Here is a 22,601-nt window from a genome sequence, read left to right as displayed (position 1 = left end):
ACAGTTCTAGGGCTCAGGAAAGCTCTGTGGGGCGACAGTGCACATCCCGGGTGGACATGGGGTTGGAGCAGTGTGGGTTGGGCCCAGCCTGGCCCTGCCTGCCAGGATGAGCCAGGGGTGGAATGTGGCACCTGTCACAGTGAGGACCACTCTGCCTGTGACCAAAAGAAATGCAGCCAAACTAACATCTGACCAGCAGAGGGCTCCCTGCCCCTGAGCCCCACTGGACCAACCTTGGAGTCCCACCGGGATTCAGACCTTCTCTCCTTAGAAGATAAGAATCCCTGTGTTGGGGCCGGGAGATGGCTCAGTAGAATAAGCGCTTCCCTAGCAAGCACAAGGGTCTGAGTTCAATCCTCGGTTACACACACACACACACAAAAAAAAGAATCCCTGTGTGGTACTGCCGGCTTCCCCACATACACCCATAGACAAGAGGGGAAGTTGATGGTACCACCCGTGATTCTCAAACTTTCCAGTGCAAGGAACCCCCTGGGGTCCGAAGCACATTCAGGGACCCTGTGATGGGGCTGGGACTCTGCGCTCCCAGCAAGCTCCAGGGGGCGGAAGGCAGCGCGAAGCAGAGGTTTGTGGTCCCCAGCTCCCTGGACCATGACGAGCTCGCAGCGGCCCTGTGCCCTCGTCGTGGGGCGGAGGCAACCAGCCATGGCTGAACCCTCAGCAGAGCCACTCTCCCAGGATGCACTGGCCACCAAAAGCCATGACTAGCTGGGCGGGGGGGGGGGGATTGCACACCTGTGATCCCAGCAGGAGGCTGAGGCAGGAGGACCACGGCAAATTCCAGGCCATCCTGGGCTACACGGTGAGTTCAGGGCAGCCTGAACCTCATAGCAAGACCCTATCTCAAAGAGACAAAATAAGAATAAGAATAAGGATCATTGAAAATGCCATGCCTAATACCTAATGTGCTTAAAGTTCCTCACAGTAAACGATGCATTGCCAGCGCCCCCATCCTTCCCTCCGCGTCAAACACACTCATCCCATGGTCCTGGCCACTTTCTGCAGCAGTTCTGGAGTCCTCTTTCCTGAGGGTCTTTACCAGGTGTGATAAAAATCACAGTGAACACTGCTGCCGCCGCCACCAAGCACCACCCAATGGAAAGGCAGCTTTTGTGAGAACCTGACTCGGTGTCCTCAGCCATCTCAGTCACTGCATCTGGCGCTGTGGGACTTCTGGCTCTTCCCCAAAGTCAAAATGACTAAAAAAGGGAAACCTTTGGAGCCAGTTCAGGACATGGAGGCAGCTGGGACAGCGCAGCTGAAGATCCTCGCTTGGAGGCAAAGCCTAGCTGCACAGGGAAACTTCCCTCTTTCTTCTCTGGAACATGCTGCCACCTATTCTTTTTCTTGAGGCGAAATCTACAGAACAAAAACCCCCCCGCCCAAGCATCCCATCTGGTGGCTTTCACTCCACAAAAGAGCAGCACAGCCACCACCTTATTCTAGCAGCATCTCCGTCACCTCCAGGGAAACCCACACCCTTGGGGCAGCACCCCACCAAAGGACACCTGAGGGACAGCACCCCAGGGCAGAGCAGGACCCACACGTCCGGAGCTCATACCCAGGCCCAGGGAGCCTCCCCAAGCGCCCCGTGGTAGGGAGGGGTCCAGGTTCCTGGGGGCTGGCTTCATCCTCAGGGGTCTCCTGGGACTGTGGGACAGGAACTCGGCTCAGCTGAGCCTCGGCGGCCCCCATGTTACATACAGCTCCTTTGTATCCCCTCAGCACTGTGGAGCACTGGGAAGAACTGCCCAGCCAGAGAGTGGACGCTGAGTCCCCTCCGCCATCCGGGACAAAACGGCTGTGACTCAGGGCAGTGGGTCGGGTGTGGCTCCGGCGTGGGAACAGAGAGTGGTGTCGGTGCAACCTGGGCCCTGACAGCAGATTCTGCCCCTGTGGTGACGCGGGGACCTCCTCATTCTCTTCTTTAAGATGTGTTTACTTTTTTATGTATTTTATTTATTGTTAATGTATTCTTATTTTTTAACTTAATTTTTACATTAAATTAAATTTTCTATTGCGGTTAAAACAGCAGAGCGGGCATGGTGGGTCCTGCTGGCAACCCCAGCACTCTGGGGCTTCGGCAAGAGGATCAGTGTGAGCTCAACACCAGCGTGGGCTGCATAGAGAGAGCCCCCCTCCAGAAATCAAAGCGTCCCACAGATGCAGCTCGCCCTCTCTGCCAGCGTTAGGTGTGCTGTCCCGTGGCACTGCGCACGCAGTCACGGTGCGGTGTGCGTTCCCTGCTGTCACCGACTTCCAGACGTTGATCGGCTTCCTGAAGGGCCCAAGAGCTCCCCGGCAGAAGCGCCTGCCGGCCCGGCCCCTCCTCCCTTCCACGCACAAGCGCGCCTGCTGGGCTCCTCTCTGGGCCAAGGGGCGGCTGCTCCATGCTGCCCTGCACACACCGTGTCCTCTCATCTGAGGATGGTCCTTGGGCCACGCCAACCACGTGCTGTGAACGGGTGTGCCTGGGGCCTCCGCAGCCCTGCCTCCCCTCCCAGGCCCTGCCCTGTCTTGAGGTGCTAGGTCACACAGTGACTTCAACCTGAGATAGCACCACACTGCCTCCACAGGAGCCATTTATCTCTCTGATCACCCCAAGGCCCTGCCACTCGCCACCACGGTGGGCGTGGCGACGTGGTTTTCCATGCTGCGTGACCATTTATTCTTCCTGTTAAGTGTAAACAGGACAGAGATCAGCACTGTGCTTGGCACCTGGACGCTGAGGAGTATTTCTAGAGCGTAGGACACACACGGAGCTAAGGAAACAGACAAGGCTGTATAGAGCTGTTTGGGACTCAAATTTTAGCAGCAGAAAGTAGAGAGAAGCCAAGCGAGTCGATTCCTCGCATGCCCACCAGGACTGTCACCTCAAGGCGACATGGCCTTAGCTGTCCAGAATCACGTTGTCTCATCTTCATCTACTCCCTGTGAACTCTGCGGCCTCTTTCTTGGGCCAGAAACTCCTCTGACGCTGCCGCGGTAGGGAGGGTGCTTGCTTTGTGCTCTCAGAAGCCCCTAGGTCTGTGGGAATGAACAGTGTGGATGGTGGTGGCGGTGGCAGGAAATGAGTGACTGGGGGTGTGATTTGGGGGTTGTTCTTTTTGCTTTTTGCAGTTCTGGGGATTGAAGCCACGGCCTCTGCACAGAGCTACATCCGCTGCCTGTTTTTATTTCTCCTTCTGAGACAGAATCTCACTCAACTGAGAGTGTTCAGGCCAGGCCGCAGCTTGTGACCCTCCCCCTGCCTCAGCCTCTCGGGGCTAGGATGACAGGTATGCACCATAGGTATCTTGTTTTAATTGTGAAATTGGATGTGTGTTGTCACACAGGGTCAGCCCGGGCCAGTGGGCCCCCAAGGCTTCAGTGGGCCACCAGGACTGCAAGGATTCCCAGGGCTGCAGGGCCGCAAGGGTGACAAGGGCGAGCGAGGCTCCCCTGGGACGCCAGGACCCAAAGGAGACGTGGTAAGGCCATGGCCGGGCCGCTGCTGGGGGATGTGGGGTGTGTTGGCCCTGGCTGATTTGTTTGTCTCCGTCACAGGGCCCAAGAGGTGTTTCTGGATTTCCTGGAGCTGACGGAATTCCCGTAAGTCAGAGTCTGGGTTCTAAAGCTTCTGCGAGCCCTGCAGAGGGGCGTGCTCAGAGCCTGGGGAAGAGGCCCCCTTGGTGGGGGAGCGCAGCCGTGGGCGCGCTCAGGGTGGCTTTCCTTTGGATCCCACTCAGAGTGGGGCCACTTCCTCACCGACGCTGGAGCACACAGGCCTCGAGCCACATGGACGTGGTCGGGAGGAGGGGTGGCTTCTTGGGGACCTGGACAGCCAGGACACAGCCAGCCCCCTTGGGTAACCACACGGAACATGAGCAAGGGGGAAGGCATGGTTAGTGCATGAGAAAATCTCGTAAGGCAGTAGAATGTGTTTTTGTAACCTAGTTTACTTTACTTCTTGTGGCATGAGATGACAAACGATCAGCCTGACTCACTGCACGCTCTGCAGGGAGGCCGCACAGCGTTCCCAGGCTGGACTCCTGGCCAGATCTGACCTCGGATAAGCGTGTTTATCACGCGTCCTGCGCCCTCCCTGTCTGCGCCTGTGCTTCCGAGACATCTGCTTCCCCAACCTCGCAGACATGCAGATGTTGGCGCCCTAAGCTACACATGTATCTTCTCCATTGCCACACGTATGTGCACACATGCACGAACACTGCACGTGCGCGCGCGCACACACACGTGGGGCACGCATGCCCACACTTCTACACGTGCGCACACACATGCATACACAGACAAGGAACAGTGCTCATTAACAGGAGTCCATGCCGGGCGTGTGTCAGGGAGGCTCCATAAGTGTAGAAGGAAGCGGAGAAGCACGCTGAGACTCTGTGGCCAGGGAGCTCAGTGTCACCTCGGGCAGCTCAGGCGGTGCTGGACACCTCAAGGCAGGAGCAGGGGAAGCAGCTGTCACGCTGGGGTCAGGAGACGCAGGATCAGGGAATACCTGTTAGAAGGTTTTCCTAAACATGGTCTAAGACTAAGTCACCAGCTTTTAAACTTTGTTTTGACTCTGGACAGTACGTTGGCTGTCTTTGGAACCCTAAAACCCTAAAGTAACACTGAGATAAGACAGAAAGGAATCTGTCCCTCGTTGCCACTCGTTTCTGCTGTGAACTCATTTGGTTTGGAAGTGGATAGCTTGTCACTTAGGAGGAAGTGGTCACGCTGCCCAAGAGAGTGGGCATGTCTACGGGATGAAGATGCGCTCAAGCTGGTTGACTGAGGGCGCCCATCCTAACTGGCCAGGTCACTGATGTGGAATCTGGGGACCCGTTAAGCCACTTCAAACTCATAAAAGGCAGCACACAGGGAGAGCTGACCATCACATCTTATGGACACGCATAGAATTCAGTGCCAAGAGACCCACTGCACGCCGGGCCTGCTCTAAGTTTTCCTCGAAAGCCTAGTTTCAAGCTCAGATCAGAGTGTTACATGATTACTGCAGGTGACATAGTTCAGTTCTGATAAGAAAGTGCAGGCAGACAATCCAGGAAACAGATAAAGAATGTGAGGTACGTTTCAGGCAAAGGCGTCAGAACGCAGACCTTGAGCAGGCAGTTTCGGGCTGAAATGGACAGAGCCACCCAGAGGCCCCAGTGTCTGTATTCCCAAGGCCGCTGAGCGCTGGCTGGCGCTCTCACGGTTCCATGTGTGAACGGGCCCTGGGCAACCCTCTGGCTCCCAGAGCCCCTCGCCTGACTTTGAAGCAGTGACTTCAGCCTCTGAAGCAGGGAGCTGTGCCAATCGAGGAAGAACGCCACTTTCCTCCTTGAATTTCTTAATACCATCCAGGGCATGAGGCACGGGGTATAGGGTTTATTCGTTGCTCTTGAAACTTTCCAGAATTCTCAAAGGAAATCTAAAAGACATCTTACTGTTCTGGAAAATCTTTCTGCAATATATTATCAGGAAATCCAAAGCTTCAAAGAAATTGCACAATTGAAGGCGCAGACTCAGCACTTTCTACTTGGGTTCAGACCCCTGAGCGCTCTTCCCAAGGGGAGGGACTCAGCGCCCCACGTGGCCAAGCAGTGCACTTCACCCAGGGTGCAGCTCGGCTGTTCTGGGCTGTCAGTCTCCTGCTCACCATCTGAAAGTCGGCTGGGCACAACTGGGAATGGCTGCTGCCCCAGGAGCTTCTGTAGACACCCAGGAGCTGCCCTTGCCCGTGCCTTGTGCAACACAGATTTCCCGAGGAGCCAGGCAGACGGCCCTGGGCTTCTCTGTGCCTCCTCTGGCCTCATCTTCCACTCCTCCATCGGCTCTGTCCAAGTCCTTTCCCTGGCCTCTTGCGTGGCCATGGCCGTGGCCTCGTGGAATACAGACATTGTTGTACAGCGCAGTTACACGCACACTGGCAACCTGTATGGGCTGCAAGCCTCACCTGCTTTTCTCTTTCCCAGGGACATCCAGGCCAAGGTGGACCCAGGGGAAGGCCTGGATATGATGGCTGCAATGGAACCAGGGGTGACACAGGCCCACAGGGGCCCTCGGGCTCTGAGGGATTCCCCGGCACACCCGTGAGTCGGGGCGCAGGATGGGTTTGGGGAGCTGGAGCAGAGGTGGGCACCCATGGGGCAAATGCAGGAAGCCGCTGTAGCCTGCACACCCCATGCCCGGGCTGGGCCCCTGGAGGACACTGTCCCGGGAACCGTCTCAAGGCAGATACCTGGCCGTGGGCATCTGCAGGGACCCCTCTCGCTGTGATGGGCAGAGCCTCCCGCCTCCCCACAGCGCTCGCGGCCTCCTGGCCCTGGGGTTGAGGTGCCACACTCTTTCCTATACGTGAGGTACAGTCTGGGGCTTGGTCCACATCGCCCTCTCTGAATTCTCCCGAGAAACCTTTCCTGGCCTCCATGTTGAGACCCCCACTCTCTGTCCTGTAGACCCGGCTTTGCTGACAGGCCAGCGCTCTGCAGCTTCCAGGGAAGTCACGCTCTCTCTGCGCACTGTGAGGCAGGAGCGCCACGAGACTTCACTTTTCCAAGGGAGAACTCTGATATAGTTAGCGATTTTGCGCTCTGCTTCATTGTTTAGGGTCTTCGCAAAGAATCCTGACAAATTTCTGCGTATGTTGCTGCCTTCTTGCTATGCAAAGCTCCCAAATTCAGGGTTCTACTAAAAAGTAGCTTAGTAAGAGTTTTCTTTTTTTTTTTCTTTTTTTTTTTTCTTTTGTATTTTAGGGAAGGGTCTACAGGATGTTTAAGGTCTCACTAGTTGATCGGACTCATGATCCGCCTGTTTAAAGCCTCCCAAGAGCTGGGATTACAGGCCCGCACCACCACGCCCAGTCTCAGCGCACCCTGGGGATGGGGCCGGCACAGCAGGCCCTGGGGATCGAGCCCCCGGCCCCTGAGCCTGCTTGCAGGTGCTTTAATCTGCTGAGCTATTTGGCCAGCCCAAGGCTTTTCTTTTTTAAAGCAGCCTAAGGTGGGAGGAATCCAGCAGCGGCTTCCCTGTCTCCACCCTGCAGAGAACTTACTTCCCCAGCCGTAGGCCCCCTCTGCCTCCAGCTGCCCTCCCTCTCCATGGCCGTTTCTTTTCTGTGTGGTGCTGCGTTCCAACCAGCTCACCAATTCCAAGCTCTGTTTCACAGCCAAGAGTTGTATCCATTGCTTTAAAATGTTGGTAGTACAAGCAGGTATTGAGAGACATTCATGCAGAGACATGAGTGTGTGCGTCCCATCTGTCCTGAACACAGCTCCAGTTTTAAAGAGGGGCCGACTTTCTCCCTGCAGCGGGCCTTTTAGGTTAGGGCTCATGCCAAAGAGCACCTAGAGTCACTCCAGAGAAAAAGAACCTCGCGATGCGCTGGGAGACAAGTTCTGGGAGGCTTCATTCAGGCTTTTGAAACTATAGCAAACCCCATACCGCACTTGATCCTAACTCTGAGGAAAGACGCTGTTGGCTAAGTGTACAGTCAGGCCTCACCCGTGGAACAGAGCGTAGAGGTCGATGTCGAGGGCCACAGAACAAGCAGGCATCAGCGACTGCTGCCATCATCCAAATCACCACGCTATGCTGACTGCTAACCGACCCACTTGTGTTTCTCATTTCATGAAATACCTGCGAATTTAGGGGCCGCAAGGACCCAAAGGACAGAAAGGTGAACCTTATGCGCTACCTCCAGAAGAACGTGACAGATACAGGGTAGGTGGCTGCAGGTGGGGGTACAGCTAAGCAGCCCCGTGGAGGCTGTCACCCAGGTGCGCCCTCTGCTAGGGAGGAAGGCAAGGAGTTCGTGGAGTGAGGGGATAACCCGAAATCGCCCATCTGGACGCTTTCAGTCCTGCTGGGGGGCACGCCCTCTCCTGGGCTCATGACAACCCGGCCCCAAGGCGCCTGAGGGAGGCTGAGTCTCCATGGGCTGCGGCGTTGTAACTCTCAGCAAAATGAACCTAAGTCTCCAGGTTCTCGGAGGTGCTAACCCTGAACCATTGTCCTCTCCACCAGGGCGAGACTGGAGAGCCCGGGCTGGTCGGCTTCCAGGTGAGTTGGACTTGATTGGAAACTGCCAAAGGAGACGCTCCGAGCTTGGGAACCTCGAGCTCAGGACGCCTCCCCCTCAACACAGTCTCATTTCCTGTCCTCAGGGACCTCCCGGCCGCCCTGGGCCCGTGGGGCCGATGGGTCCAGTCGGAGCTCCGGGAAGACCAGTGAGTACCGCACGCCTTTGGCCCAGGTCATTGCAGAGCAGCAGGCCTGGGGCCCAGGGGCCTGTGTGATGAGCAGGCCTCTCTCCACGCACGCTGCTCCTGCTAAGGCTTAGGGGAGGGCGGGGGCCACCTCATAGTGATCTGGGCTCTAGACCCTGGCTTCCCAGGCACTGGTGCACTCACCTGGACCTGGACCTAGCCATGTGACAAAGGCCTGTCACCCTGGGCAGAGCACGCAGTCCCACAGTCATGAGAAGGACTTGGGCTCTTCCGTGCAGGACCTTGCGTGGGAGGACCACTGAGCCCAGGCCATGGCCAGGGCGGTGAAGGGATCACAGGCCACGGCCACCAGGGCAGGCAGTGTCACACCCAGGCACCACGGCTGCAGGGGCTCACAAGAGACTGGGCCCTGAACCCCTGTGGAGGCTTCCCACACCCCTCCTCCTGCATGAACACAAGGTCCTGGGCGGAGGGTGGGGGTTGCTGGGGAAGGTGGGCTGCTGGAGGGGACAGGAGAGGAGTCCCAACCCAAGCCACGGAGAGGAGGCTGCAGACCCTGCTTCTCAGTGCTCCACAGTGAGACAGGGGAGGTTCTGGCCAGAAGCAAGGGAACCCCAGACCAGGACAGGCATCCAGGAGGCTGTAAGCCCCAGCCCCACAGAGCCTGAGGAGCGGGCGGCGTCTGCTCAGGGACCTGAGTCCTCACATTTGGCGAGTGCACACCACCTCCTTCAGACTACGACAAAAAATCTATTTGTTTTCACAAAGCAAATTTCCTCAGTGCTGTGAAACCATTTTGCAAGGAGTCACCCAGGCAGGAGGCACAGTGATGTCCTCAGCTCTTTACAGTGCCTTGTCACGGGCTGCCTCCTGCTTCACAGGCCTCGTGACTTGCAGTTTTTACTCTAAAAACCACACCTCAGCCCGGGGGAGATAGCTCAGTAGAATAAGTGCTTACTTGGCAAGCACAGGGTCTGGAGTTCCATCCCTGGTACCGAAAAAAAAAAAAAAAAAAAAAAAGACACCTCATTGCAGGGCATAGTGGTGCAGGCCTATAATCCCAGCACTTGGGAGGCTGAGGCAAGAGGATCGGTGTAAGCTGGAGATCAGCCGGGGCTACAGAGTGAGGGCGAGGCTATCCTGAACTGCATAGCATGACCCTGTCTCAGAAAAGACTGAATAAATAAACAGTACAGCACAGGGAACCCAAAGCAGGCTATGTAGCTGATCTGACAGCCTTGGCCCCACTGTCCACTGGCTGGTGTCGGCCATGTACCAAAATGCTGCTCCACAGATTAAGTCTCCCGTGAGGATCTGGTGCCTTGAGGGTCCCAGAGGAATTAGGAACTACAGCCAAGGCCACAGGCGGGGCTCACACAGGGGCACAGCAGGCCACGGGTGATGTCCTAGGCCCAAACACACAACAGCAAGCCCAGAGAGCCAGCGGGGCCTCTGGCAGCTGGGAGGTGCTGACCTGCCCAGCTCCTCACCCTCCGAGATGGTGCGGAGACCCCTGCAAGACAGCACAAGTGGCTTCCCAGGGCACCTAGCAGGTGTACAGGGGACCTGGGATAAAGAAGACAGCCTTCAAATGCCTTTGTATTTGTGCAGGGGCCTCCCGGACCTCCAGGGCCAAAAGGACAGCCGGTGAGTTGCCGGGACGGGGTAGGGAGGGCTGGGCTGGGTGTTTTCATCCCAGGATGATTCAGCTGACAGTTGTGTACTGTTTAGATTACTGTAGGAAGAGGCTTCCAGGTTTTTAAAACTTAATGGTCAACTGCATTGGGTTGGGTCCAGGGCTACGTCTTTGACTCCTGGTCCATTCCATAGTTGTGGGTGTTCTGTGACTTACTGTGTGTCCACTGTTGACTGCACATGCCTGCTGCTATCTAAAAAAATCACACCCAGAAAGTTGGATTGATTATAGACTGCTAGACAGTGTTAGATTGTTTTGCTGTTCAAGCACCTGTAGTATTTAGATGCCAATAGAATACCCACCTCTGACAGGACTAAACAAAAAAGGGGATACAAAGGAAAGATCATTTTGTATTTATATATACAAAATAGTTAGGATAGATATACAGCTACTTTTGCTTAATTCAATGAGACGAAAGAAGTGTACTAATAGTGTTTGGACAGGATATCCTGCCTGCTTCTTGTACTATGGATAACCACTAAGAAGATAACAATGTACAATGTACTGATTATTGAAACTGTCCTATTAATCAGCTTTGAAACTGTCTCATTCATATTTGTTTCTCAATAAAATGAAAAATAAAAAAAAGAAAGTTGAATTGGAAAAGCAGCATTTTCAAAACAAAAACAAAAAAAAGCAGGGCATGGTGGTGCACACCTGTAATCCCAGCATTCAGGAGGCTGAGACAGGAGGACCGCTGCAAGTTCAAGGCCAGCATGTGCTACACAGTGAGTTCAAGGCCAGTCTGAAGTACATACCAAGACTTTGTCAAAACTCAAAAGCAAAAAGCAGAGAAGAGGGGCTGGTGAGATGGCTCAGTGGTCTAAAGCACCTACTTAGAACAAGCTAAGCTAAGCAAAGCACAGGGACTGTGGTTCACTCCCCCAGCACCACATGCCAGCCAGCCCCGCCCCCTGGTGGGCTGAGCTGGCCACACACACACAAAATAAATAAATAAACAAATAAAATTTTAAAAAAATAATAATGCATAGTATTAAAAAAAAAAAAAAGCAGAGAAGAAAGACGTAAGTTACCTCTTCAGTGAGCGTGTGGTGTCACACACCCGTAGTCTCCACACACACACACGAGGCAGGAGGATCTCCAGTTCAAGAACAGCCTGAACTACACAGGGAGAAGCTGTCTCAAAACAAAACAGCAACAAACAACAAGCAGCCTCGATCAGTGTAGTGACAGTGTAGTGACAGGGTAGTGACATCTATCTCCCGCTCGTGGGCGGGATGCGGCCGGCTCGGTCCCGGAACGCGGTGGCGCTGTCTTAGCTGCACGCAGTGGGGTCTGGCGGCAGCCGAGCGGAGCCCGGCCTCAGGGTGGCTCTGGTGTGGTGGAAGCGTGCCACGCAGCTGGTCTGTCAACTTAAAGGACAGAGCTGGCATTCACAGTGGCCCGGGGGAGCCAGACAGATGTCCACGGCGAGCGAGCCTGTGGGGAAGGTTTGACCAGCCCGGGGTGGAGCAGAAACCGCGAGTGCAGCAGAAGTCAGAGCCCGGCTCCCCACCCAGGCGGATAGGCGGCGGCCACCACCTCGGCCACCACCTCGGCCACCACCTCGGCCACCACCTCGGCGGCGCCTGCAGCCCCCAACAACGGGGTTCGGGCGGAGGCTGCCTGACCGCTCCCCTCTGCAGCGGAAGTCGGCAAGGCGACCCCATCCCCCCAGGCCACCGCCAGCCCGAACCGCTCCCACCACCAGCTCACTTCCTGGCGGGCCGCCGCTGGCTCCAGAGCGGGCGAGTGGGCGGCGGCTCCTCCCTAGCGGGCTGCGCTCTGCGCCGGGCAAGCGGCAGCAAACGCGCTCGCTTAAGGGCTTCGCTTTTCCTCCGCGCGGCTGGGCGGCGCCAGCAGGCCGAGGGCTTCGCGGGCCTCGCGGGCTTCGGAGCGCCCCGGCCCGCCTGGACGGAGAGGGCTCGCGGACGCCGCGGCCCGGAGGTGGCCCTTGCAGCGCCGTGCGCAGGGGACCAGCGCCGGCCGCGCTCCGGGCTGGAGGAGGAGCAGAGGCTGGATGGAGCCTTTACACTGATTGACTCTAACCCCTGAAATCATCAAAAAGAGCGGAAATGCTCACGTGAAGCCAGGGTGAGCTTAGCGAAAGGAGAGAGAAACGCTCTGAGCTCTGAGCGGGCCGGGGGGCCCAGGGGCGGACAGACGGACAGACGGGCGCAGCTGGGAGCCCCCAGCCCGGGAGGCACGCCCGCGCCGTGCACACGTGGCCCCGATCGTGCACTCACAGGGAGGTCTGGGTCTCGCGTTCTCCTAAAAATATAAGTGTATTTTACTGCAATCCTTTTTAAAACTCACAAAAGCCGTTTATCTTTCCAGGGCAACCGAGGACTTGGTTTTTATGGAGAGAAGGGTGAAAAGGTAAAGAAAGCCCCGTGGAGTGAGTCACATGGAGGCGGCAGGCGCAGGGACAGGGCTCTACCACGGCCAGGGGGCTGCGGGAGCGGGGCTTGGACGGTGCAGCCCCGGAAGGGGCGAGCGGGGCCCAGTCGCAGGGGCTGCAGGCTCCACGTTGATTCCCAGCGATGACTGGGGAATGTGGGGATAGGGACGCTTTTGTGGCGATCACTTTGCCTCACGGTGACTTTCGTGTTAGTTATTACAGTACGCATGTGTTAATATGCAAAAAATTGAAATAGTCTTGCGGTGGGACAGGGATGCTGTTCGAGTTGTGCGCCCTTCTCAGTAGCTAGCCCTTAATTTCTGTTTTTACGCACGCACACTTGCAGTGTCCTCACCCAAGCCCTCACTAGGGATCCGTGCGTGTGCATAGCGCACTGAAACCCACTGTACACCTCCTCCCTCCCTCCCAGTCCACTGCCCATTTGCAAAAGATCTGTCTCTGTTTCCTGTTCCTTTATTTCACTTTTAATTCATTTCACCTTTGGGTTCTCGCCTAAGAGAAACCTCGCCATATTTAAGCTGTGTCTCTGGTTAATTTCCCTTGACCTTGTGGTCCCAAGCTTGGAGGATTCAGTCTTATCCTTCTTTCTGGCAGGGTAGTACTCCACTGTGTAAAAAGTATTTTCTTGGGGCCAGGGAGATGGCTCAGTAGAATAAGCGCTTCCCTGGCAAGCACAAGGGCCTGAGTTCAATCCCCGGTTCCGCAAAAAAAAAAAAAAAAAAACCAAACCTATTTTCTTCATCCATTCATCTGTTGATGTGCCCACGCAAGATGTGGCTACCATGAGATCGTGCTTTTTTCCACTTAAAACAACTCCTTTTGCTGCACCGCGCACAGGGTGAGCAGGGCCTGCCCGGACCCAATGGGATTCCCTCGGACACCACCCACCCCATTGTGGCGCCCACGAGCTCAACCATCCTCCCGTACAAGGTAAGGAGGGCACTAGGAAAGGAGAAGGCATGGTAACTCCCTTCGGTTCTGTCCTGATGATCACATCCCAAGGGGTAAAGATGCCACCAACAAAATGGCAAATTGTACATAAAACACAGCCAGCCTTCTGGAATGTTCTGAATGTTTCCAGATAGTTCTAGATTCAGTGAGATTGCTTCAGTGGTTCACGCACTTATGTACACAATCGTGATGAACTCAAATCTATCCTTCCATGGAGTCTCCCACGTAGACATAGGTTATAGGGCCAATCACTCGAAGCCAGGATTTGGGGCCACCCAAGCAGACTGCTGCCTTCAGAAAATGAAACCCACTTTTCTTCTTTCTTCCTGCACATCACCTGATTGAGGGTTTTGTTTGCTTCCCGGGTCAAGGTGGGTTTCCACTGTTTCTCCTCTGCTTCTGTGCGGTTAAACGCATACCCCCGGCCCCCAGTGGAAGTTAACATTCCACTGTCCCTGCTGTGGGGACGCTGTCCTGTCAGCTGGCTCAGACAGAGCGCCCCTTTCTGGCCCCCTGCATCCCTTGGGGTCAAATGGAGCTGGTCGCATAAGCGCAGAGCCGGGAGCAGACCGCGGAGGCGGTGTACGATGGCACACGCAGCGCAAAAGCACGGAGGCTCATTTTCTCAGTAGAGGAGAACCCAGCACCGTGGCCCGAGCTGAGAGAACACCAACAGGTTCCCTTGATCCAGGAGACAGGTGTGGTCTCCAAGGTGGCCGTGGGGCCTCTGTCTGGGGCCAGGGCAAGCGGCCAGGGGACCGCTGCATGCCAGGGTCCCCTCCCGCCACCAAGGAGATGTCCCTGGCAGCCTGCAGGTGCAGGCGCAGATCACAGGAAGCCGGCGGTTGTCCTAGCCCCCTAGCCAGGGGAGAAGCAGCGGAGGGAGCCTCTGGCCGGGGTCTGCGCAGGGCCCGCGCGTCTTTCCTCATAGAAGCTCTCCAGGCGTGCGCTGTGCTGGATGCTTGTTGTCGTCAGGGGCTCTCCTCTGCCTGTCCTTCCCCATGAGCCGCAAAGACCGTGGCATACACGAAGGTGAAAGGACTTTCACCCTGGACAGACCCATGAGAGGAAGGAAGGGGCACAGGCAAGAGGCTGATCTAGCACACGCCCCTCCCCAACCCCTGAAACAGGACTTAGTTCATCTTGTGAAAACCTAGAAGAAATAATCAGGGTTTTTTATTCTGATTTTGAAGGTGCAAAATTTAGGAATCATTGGCTGCAGTTAATTAATTTATTTATTTTTAAGAGCAGAATATTTACTGGGGGAAAGAAAGCTTCTGTCCAAGAAGGGCCCTGAGCAGGTTGCCCAGTTAACTTATTGAAAGGTTTCTTACACTCTTAGTAAACACTTTCTGCATCTCAGCGCTCACCTGGCTGAGGTGCAGGTAGTGCCGCTCTGGAAGTAACCAGCTTTTCTTCTCTCCTGTTCTTCACAGGGTGAAAAGGGCAGCCAGGGTGAACCCGGAATGACAGTGAGTTGCTGAGACACCTCTACACCGCCAGCCCGCTCTGGGGAGCGTGGCTCGTGCTAGGGGTCCTCCTGGCCCAGCCCCACCCCCACCCCAAGCCCCACCCCACCCCCACCCTCCATCTGAGCAAGGAAGGGCTCCTGCAGCCTTGGCTGTTAGTCACGCTCAACCCTTCCTGGTGTTAGAAAGTCCCCGTGGTGCAGGGTGCCTGATGGCGGCTGGGCACAGCGAGCCTCTCCACCCCTCAAGCTCGTCCCCCCAGCCTGCTGCACTGCCCAGCTGTCCGTCGGTGTCTCTTACCCCGTGACAGTGACCTATGGCATCCGCATCAAGGCACCTTCCGAATGGGGTCACCGTAGAGGCTGGCCAGGCTGGCCAGGCAGGCCGGAGTGTGGGCTGCAGGACTGGTGGCGCTCACGCCCTCTCCTCTCTCCTAGGGCATCTCGTATAAGGGTGAAGAAGGGATCGTGGGCTTCCCTGGAACGCGGGTAAGCCAAGCACCGTGTGCGCTGGTCCCACTTTGAGAGCATATGTTTGCAATACGTGGTAATTACACTCATCCTGGGAAACTGTCCACATGCATAGTGTGTCTTAATCACTTTATAACCATGTGGCTGTTTGCTTTGGTTTTACTTTTTAAATAGAATTTCTTTGATGAGAGTAGCTTTTTCTCTAGCAAAATGAAACAGAAAGGACAAAAATTTCCTGTTGTCCCTGAAATGCCCCCACCCCACTCGTGCATACAGCCTCCCTCTGTGGGTGTCCTCTGCCCACCCCCTTGTCTACTTAGCCCACACACCTCACGGGCTCCCCATCTGTGGTACTGAGGCTGTCAGCCAGTGCCCCTCTGCCTGGAGAAGAACATGTTCCTATCCTGCAGGCTCAGGCAGCCTCTGGTCCCTAAAACCTGAAGTGGCTGCCCCAATCCAGCAACATTGGCCCTGGACGAGGGGCTCAACCCCAAGGGCCAGGTGCCCCCAGCACCCCCTGCTCTCAGCTCTGGCCAGGCATAGCCCCAGGGTGCTGTGCACTCCCCAGGGCCAGCAGGAGGATACCGAGGGCTCCTGGTGACCATGTGACAGTCATACCCACTGCAGGGCTCTGCTCTTCCCTCTGGAGAGGCCTGCTGCATGTCTGAGCTGTTAGCCTTCTGTCTTCTGTTCCAACAGGGCCCTCCAGGCTTAGATGGCGAGAAGGGACTCCCAGGGCAGAAGGTGAGTGCTGCAAGACTCTGAGCCAGGTGGGGACCTCGGGCTTTGGTGTCCAGGGGCAGAGCGTGTCCTTGAAAAAAGCATGTGACTCTTCTCCACCCACAGGGGCATGAGAAGCTCTCCCCAGTCGCCCCCATGCCCTGCCAGGCCACCTTCTTTGTGGCTATCACTGGGGTCACTCTTAGGGAGCTCTCAGCTGGTGACAAGGTTTCCACCTATATTTGTTACAGATTAGCATGCTTATTGACACTTTGTTTATGTGCAGCATTAGCCCAGTTAATAATTCTCATGCTGTTCTGCAGGCAGATCTTGAGCTTTTCTAGAACAGAATTTGAGGGGATGGACGCCCTGGGTCTGGGCAGGACCTAGGCGCACTGAACTCTAGCTGGTGCGAGCTGGTGCAAGTGGGGGTCTCAGTGGGGAGGGGACATTGTGTCTGGCTCACATTTGCTGCATTCAGGGACTCAGCCCCAAATCCAAGGCCACTCAGCCTTTCCCCCCGCGGGGCTAGAACTCTCACCGGAGTCCAGAATCCTCACCTCTGGCCCCTGGGTGCGGCGGCAGATCTGCACGTGGTGTGCTCGTGACACTCTGCCCTGCTCCTGCTCTACGCGTCCCTCTGCATCTTCCTTCAGTGAGCTTCAGAGCCACAGGGACACCACATCAGCACCCCCAGGGGCATCCACCTCCAGCCAGCACAGCAGGTCCCACGCAACCACGTGCGGCAGCATCTCTACCCTGCGGGGCAGCAGATGCAAAGAGTGGGTCCTTCCGACAGAGTAGACTCCCCGGCCCTGCAGGAGAGCCAGGCCGCGGCGGGGCTCTGAGCCCACGGGCTTCCTGCCCGGTCTTCCAGGGATGGCACTTGTCCCCCACGTGCCACTTTCGCTCTCCAGCAGCCTGAGGCACAGCTGTGTGCTCCCCGGGCCCTGGACTGGACTGTTAACCGTGTAAGCCTGCCTGCCTGCCTGGCTCCCGGAAACATGCCAATCTTATGCTCCTCCCTGCGCTGTGACGCTGGAGCAGGCCCAGACCCGACGCCAGCCTTGTCCTCAGGACACCCATGTTCCCTGCCATCCTTTTTGGGCAGGGGCTTTCCCAAAGGCAGCACAGCTGGTCACACTGTGCCCAGCCAGAGGCCAGAGGTCAACACCCAGCTGACATGGGAGGATAAGCAAACCCGGTGAAGAGGGGTGAAAGCCAGCGTGTGTCCGAGCCATCCGCCCATCTCCTGGAGCATCTAAAGAGCTGCTGCAGGCCTCCTGCTCAGCCTGCACTGGCTGACTCGCCCTGACCGTGAGCCCGCCCGCACCCCGCACACAGAGCTGCCGCGATCCATACTGCTGGAGCCCAGAGCTCCGTGAAAGGCCAAGAGTACTGGCTGCAGCACCAGACGCCCTAGCTGGGTGCGAGGGTGGCACCTCATGCCGGGGCTGCAGTTGGGAGGAGTTGGGAAGAACCAGGTTTCAGCAGCCAGCCAAGTGAACGTGGAGGAGCCGTGGGCTTGGCCTGGTGGGCTGAGCCGTGAACCTGCCCCCAGACTTACAGAGCTGCACTTAGTGCTAGCCTTTCCTGAGAGGGAGTCGGGAAAGGTCTTATGGGCTTGGCTATTTTAAAGTTTTCAGAAAAAAAAATTAGAGATCATTTCCCCTCTTTTTTTTTTTTTTTTTTTTTCTTTTGTGTTCTTGAGGCAAGGGTCTCGCCTGTAGTTCTCACTGGCCCTGCAATTACTGTGTCCCAGGCTGGCCTCGGGCTCCCTAGGGCTGGAAGAAGGCAGGCACCCCAAGTGACTTCCCTCTTCCCAGCGCACTCCTAGTACCTGGAGTTACTCTCAAGTGCATCTGCGCCCGGATCCCCTGGAGGATGCACACATGACAGCCCCACCACTGCCGCCCGCCCTCCGGTGTTGGCACACTAATGTGTGCGCGGTCAGAGCTGCTCAGGCCTCTGATGCGTGGACCGAGGCAGTGACAACAGGACTCTGGCCAGTGGTCACTCAGAAGAGCCTCACCAGGTGGCGTGCGTGGTGGCCGTGGCTCCCACTGGGTCCCCAGCACCCAACCCACATCCCCTCGCAGGCCACAGGGCTTCCTGAGGCGAGGCCTCCTTCAAGGCACTGGGTTCCACCCCACCTGACCCCACTCGTGGCCACTGTGTGGGCCACAGCTGCATGGCCCGGAAGCTGCCCGGAGCCACGTCTCCCTGCAGCCGTCTCCACCTCTGGCTGGCGATGCCCACCTTGGCTTGTTTCTGCCGCTCAAAGACTGAGCTGCTGCTTCCAAGTGCCCTGCCTGCCCCGCCATGAATGCGAGGCAGCCCCAGAGCGCAGCAGGCCTAGACAGGCCGCGCACGCTGGCCCTCAGCTCCCACAGCCCCTAGCTAAGTGAGCCACAGAGCTGACAGCACAGCAGTGGCCACAGAGGCACCAAGCTGGGGGCCACGCCCTCGTGGCCTTCCCAAGAGGGACAGCAGGGCGGGGCCGCCAAGCAACTGGTGGGTTAGGGAGATTTTTTTTTAAGGAAAAGAAAATAATCACCAGTTAAGAGGCTCTAACAGTTATTTGGTTTAAATTGAAATTTTCAACACCCATCTTGGGGAAGATTTCAGCCTTGCACTTGGTGCCGGGCCCCGTGTCACTCAACAGGGTGCTCACATTGGGTGTGGCATGAGACCCTGGAGTGACGCTCGGGAAAGCCAGCGGTCCTCAAGAGTCACTCTGGACCTGATTCAGGAACAGACGGCCCCCAGAGGCAGGGGGACCAGCAGAGCCATCACAGAAGCAAGAACAATAAAAAGACACCAAAGATGGAGAGGAAGAAGAGCCCACTACGAGCTGAGAGGAAATGAGCCCCACCACGCTGAGCCCACGCTCGAGCTTGGGCTCCTGGCTTAAGCAAAGGAGCTGCAAAGGGCAAATTTGGGGCGGGGAGATGGCTCAGTGGAATAAGCGCTTCCCTGGCAAGCACAAGGGCCTGAGTTCAATCCCCAGTTCTGCCAAAATAAGTAAATAAATAGGCAAATTTCACTCTACAACACAAAACAGGGCACCCTGGGCAGCCAGGGATTTTGAGGAACTGTTGTTAATTTCACTACCACGCTTAGTAACTGGGCCTGGTCACGTTGTGAGGCCGTCTGTTGAGATGAACATGACATGTGTGCATCTATCTTGCAGGGAAGCAGGGGCCACGATGGCTACCAAGGCCCCGACGGAGCCCAAGGACAAAAGGTGCCGTGTGATGCCCTCTTCCCTTCTGGTGGTGTCCTGCCTCCCTAGTGGGGAGGAGCTGCGTGCTAAGGGGGACCCTGGGGTGCATGGGGGCCTGGAGTGCGGGGGCCTAAGGCCTTCAGCTCCGCCGCCACAGGAGGGGAGGGACATCAGAAGAGCTGCCTGCCGTGCCCGAGGCAGTGTCCAGCTTGCTTTGGAAGTGTGCTCACAGTCCAAGCCCCAGCCAGGCCCACGCTCTTCCACTCTCTCTTCCAGGGAGAAATAGGTGAACCCGGACTCCCAGGCCCGCCAGCCTACTCACCTCATCCTGCCCTGGCCAAAGGTTCGTGGGGGCAGCTCCCCAAAAGACAGCAGCAAACACGCTCACTTCTGCTGTGGAGTGAGCGGGAGCTTCCGGGCAGGTTTTACAAAGCAAGCCTAAGGTGTCCCCAACATGCGCTTTGGGACAGAGGGTGGGACGCTCTGCCCTGGTGGTTTGGAAAAGGCACAAGAGGCCACCATCTGGGTCTGCAGGACAGTGCTGTGCCCCACCAGATGCCCCCACTGCCCTCCTTTATGCTGGTGGTGAGAAAGTCACTAAGGATCCCAACCTACCCCAGCCTGGCAGAGGCCCTGGGGTGTCTCCTCAGCCACAAGACCCCCCACACCCCATACCTGAAGCTGCTAGAAGGGGTGAACAGACCGGCTTCCCCTGCTTAGGATCAGTGCCCTTGGTCAAGTGGAAGTAATCCCTTTGAGGCTTTAAGCACATGATTTTGAAATTAATGTTGGTGATGTATCTTATACCATTCTCAAAAATGTTCCAGAGGGCTGAGGAGATAGCTCAGTGGTCTAAGCACCTGCTTGGCAAGTGCAAGGACAAGGGTTCAATCCCCAGTACCACATGCTGTGCCAGCCACCAAAACTGGGCATGGTGGTTCATGCCTATAATCCCAGCCCTGGGGAGGCTGAGACAGGAGCATCACTCTAAGTCTGAGCTGTGTAGCGAGACCCTATACTAAATAAATGAATGAATAAATAAATAAATGATGTTTTCTAAAAATGTCCCAGAGAGAGGGCCCAGGGTCCATTCGTCAGGGTGCTCCTTCCCACTGCACTCCGTCCCTGGCACCAAGTGGGGGCAGGTGGCCTCTCTGTGCATCTGTAGCCATGGGGGAGGCGCACCCCAGCCATCCTGCCAAGACAGGAGGATTGCCATGATTTTGAGGCCACCCTGGACTACAGAGTGAGAGCCTCTCAAAAACAAAAGCAGAAACATTTTTATCTTTTTGGTGTTTATTTTGGTTTGGTCTGGTTGTTTTGAGACAGGGTCTCTGTGTAGTGCAGGCTGCCTTGAACTTGCTTATGTAGCCCAGGCCGGCCTGGAGCTCACAGCAGTCCTCCCGCCGCAGCCTCAGTGCTGGGACCACAGGTGTGCACCACCACGCCTGGCAAAAGAAAGAAGAAAAAACTTTAAATAAGCCACATTGTCCTGGCTGTGGGTATGCCCCCGCCCTCTCGCCCTCTTCACTGCTGACCGCCACTGTCTGCCGCTGAGCGGAAATGTGGCTGAGTTGCTTTCCCAGGTGTCCTATGCCTCATGAGTGGCCCCTGGCAGGGCTGTGTTAGGGAAGGGGTCCCACGTGAGCGGCTCCCACGCCCAGGCCAGGCATGCAGCGCTCACCCTGCCACCGGGTGTGTCTGTGTTCCAGGTGTCAGAGGTGACCCAGGATTCCAGGGGACTTATGGAGAGCCAGGAAGCAGGGGCGAGCCCGGAGAGCCCGGCCTACCAGGCCCTCCCGGCCTGCCCGCCGGAGACCGCGGTAATGTCCCACATATGGCATAGGCAGGGCTTCCCTGCTGCGCTGGTGCCCCCAACCCCAGCCCTGAATGGCAGGGAGGAGAGCAGGCTTATTTGGTGGGGTGCTGGGGGTGCCTAGGACCAAAGTGGGTGGTGATGCCGTGTGGCCTGGAGGTGCTGGCCAGCCTGGACCCTGGCCCTACGGGGCCTCACCTCCGTGGCTGCAGTCCTGCAAAGACGAGGCGCTGTGATCACACTGGCTTTCAGGTGACAGGAGAGGCCTGACCGGCGAGATGGGACCCAAAGGCTTCACCGGAGACCCGGGCATCATCGCGCCCGTGCCGGGGCCCAAGGGAGCTGATGGGAGGCCGGGCCTGCCAGGTCGCCCAGGGCCTCCTGGCCCACCAGGACCAGATGGTGAGTGAGCGGCAGAGGTGTGGAAGCTGCGTTTCCCCTGGGATGGTGGCCCGCCTTTTTGGGGTGGCCCTGTGGAGGGGGCGGAAGTGCGTGCACCCCAGCTTGGAGGATTTCTCATGAAATCCTCCATGAGAACATCTCAGTCCTTGAGCAAGGTGGATGGAAGGCTCGGGGATCAGACCCTGCACCGCTGCGGTGTGGCCTCTTCCTTCAGAGTAATTAGTTCTGCACTCTGGACCGCGCCTGTGACCTCTCGCTTGCTGCGGCAGAAGACACCGTATTCAGAAGTGGATGGTGTTGGGTTTCAGTTCAAGTTGGGATTGAAGCCTCCAAGTTTTAAACTTAGCTGCTTTTTGGAGGTTACTTCTTGCCATCTCTGGGTGGGAAAGCGTCGCAGGTGTGAGAATTCTGTCGCCATACACCTTCTTCCTTGAAAACAGTCATCGGTCACCTCTCTGTATCTAGTTCATGCGGCCAAGTTCTGACCTGCCGCAGTTCTGCTTTCTCTACTGTCTTGCAACTAGAAAGGCCGCGACCCACATTCCCCTGAAAAGCTTCTGGTGTGACGCGAATCTGCCCAGCAGCGTGGGCAGCGCTGCCTTTGCGTTCTGCCCCACTGGAGGTCATACATGCCGAGGTTAGTGACAGCCAAGTCTACAGGGCATCGTCCTGCCAGGTAGTGTCCACTGATCTCCTTTCCAGAACAGAACATGTGTTCACAGTGAAAGGCGAAACATGGCAGGAGACGGAGTGCACCGATGGCCCTGCAACAGAGCTCCGCTCGGTAGTGACAGAAACACACCCACCCTGACTTAGGAACCTTGCTTGGTAAATCTGTGATTTACCAGCACAGTCAGCTGCAGACAGTGTAACTGATTTCTAGTCTGTGTGACAGACCTGTGAGCGAATTTATAAAAAGGATGAAATGCTCTCAGAATTTATTAGCCATTAATTTGTAAAGCATGCAAGGCAAACTCTCGGGGACACATGGATACACTTGCATTTCTCTTACACCCACGAGAGTGAAGCTTGTGCAAAAGACAGCCAAGGGCTGGGGAGAGGGCTCGGTGGGCTAAGCACCTGCCTGACAGTGCAAGAAGCTGGGTTCAATCCCTGAAACCCCAAGCATGCCGAGCCGGCCCCCAAAACCAGGCATGGTGGTGCACACCTGTAATCCCAGCACTGTATTAGTACATGG

The 22,601-nt window shown here is 56.6% G+C and overlaps 1 protein-coding gene across 1 annotated transcript in view; it reads left to right on the top strand.

The window, feature by feature from the left end:
• The window catches only part of Col4a2 (collagen type IV alpha 2 chain), a 115,877-nt gene that overhangs the window by 69,800 nt on the left and 23,476 nt on the right, over window positions 1-22,601 (top strand). The window contains exons 5-20 of the mRNA XM_023715213.1: window positions 3,357-3,491; window positions 3,568-3,612; window positions 5,979-6,095; window positions 7,654-7,725; window positions 8,029-8,064; window positions 8,169-8,231; window positions 9,843-9,878; window positions 12,265-12,306; window positions 13,187-13,279; window positions 14,737-14,772; window positions 15,207-15,257; window positions 15,939-15,983; window positions 19,153-19,206; window positions 19,462-19,528; window positions 20,898-21,008; window positions 21,254-21,403. Of these exons, the coding sequence (XP_023570981.1) occupies window positions 3,357-3,491; window positions 3,568-3,612; window positions 5,979-6,095; window positions 7,654-7,725; window positions 8,029-8,064; window positions 8,169-8,231; window positions 9,843-9,878; window positions 12,265-12,306; window positions 13,187-13,279; window positions 14,737-14,772; window positions 15,207-15,257; window positions 15,939-15,983; window positions 19,153-19,206; window positions 19,462-19,528; window positions 20,898-21,008; window positions 21,254-21,403 (1,153 nt within the window). The remainder of the gene's footprint in view (window positions 1-3,356; window positions 3,492-3,567; window positions 3,613-5,978; window positions 6,096-7,653; window positions 7,726-8,028; window positions 8,065-8,168; window positions 8,232-9,842; window positions 9,879-12,264; window positions 12,307-13,186; window positions 13,280-14,736; window positions 14,773-15,206; window positions 15,258-15,938; window positions 15,984-19,152; window positions 19,207-19,461; window positions 19,529-20,897; window positions 21,009-21,253; window positions 21,404-22,601) is intronic.

The sequence above is a fragment of the Octodon degus genome, unplaced genomic scaffold (genome assembly GCF_000260255.1).
Source record: "Octodon degus isolate 3935 unplaced genomic scaffold, OctDeg1.0 scaffold00039, whole genome shotgun sequence".
Taxonomy (NCBI): domain Eukaryota; kingdom Metazoa; phylum Chordata; class Mammalia; order Rodentia; family Octodontidae; genus Octodon; species Octodon degus.
This window is presented reverse-complemented; position numbering and strand designations above follow the sequence as displayed.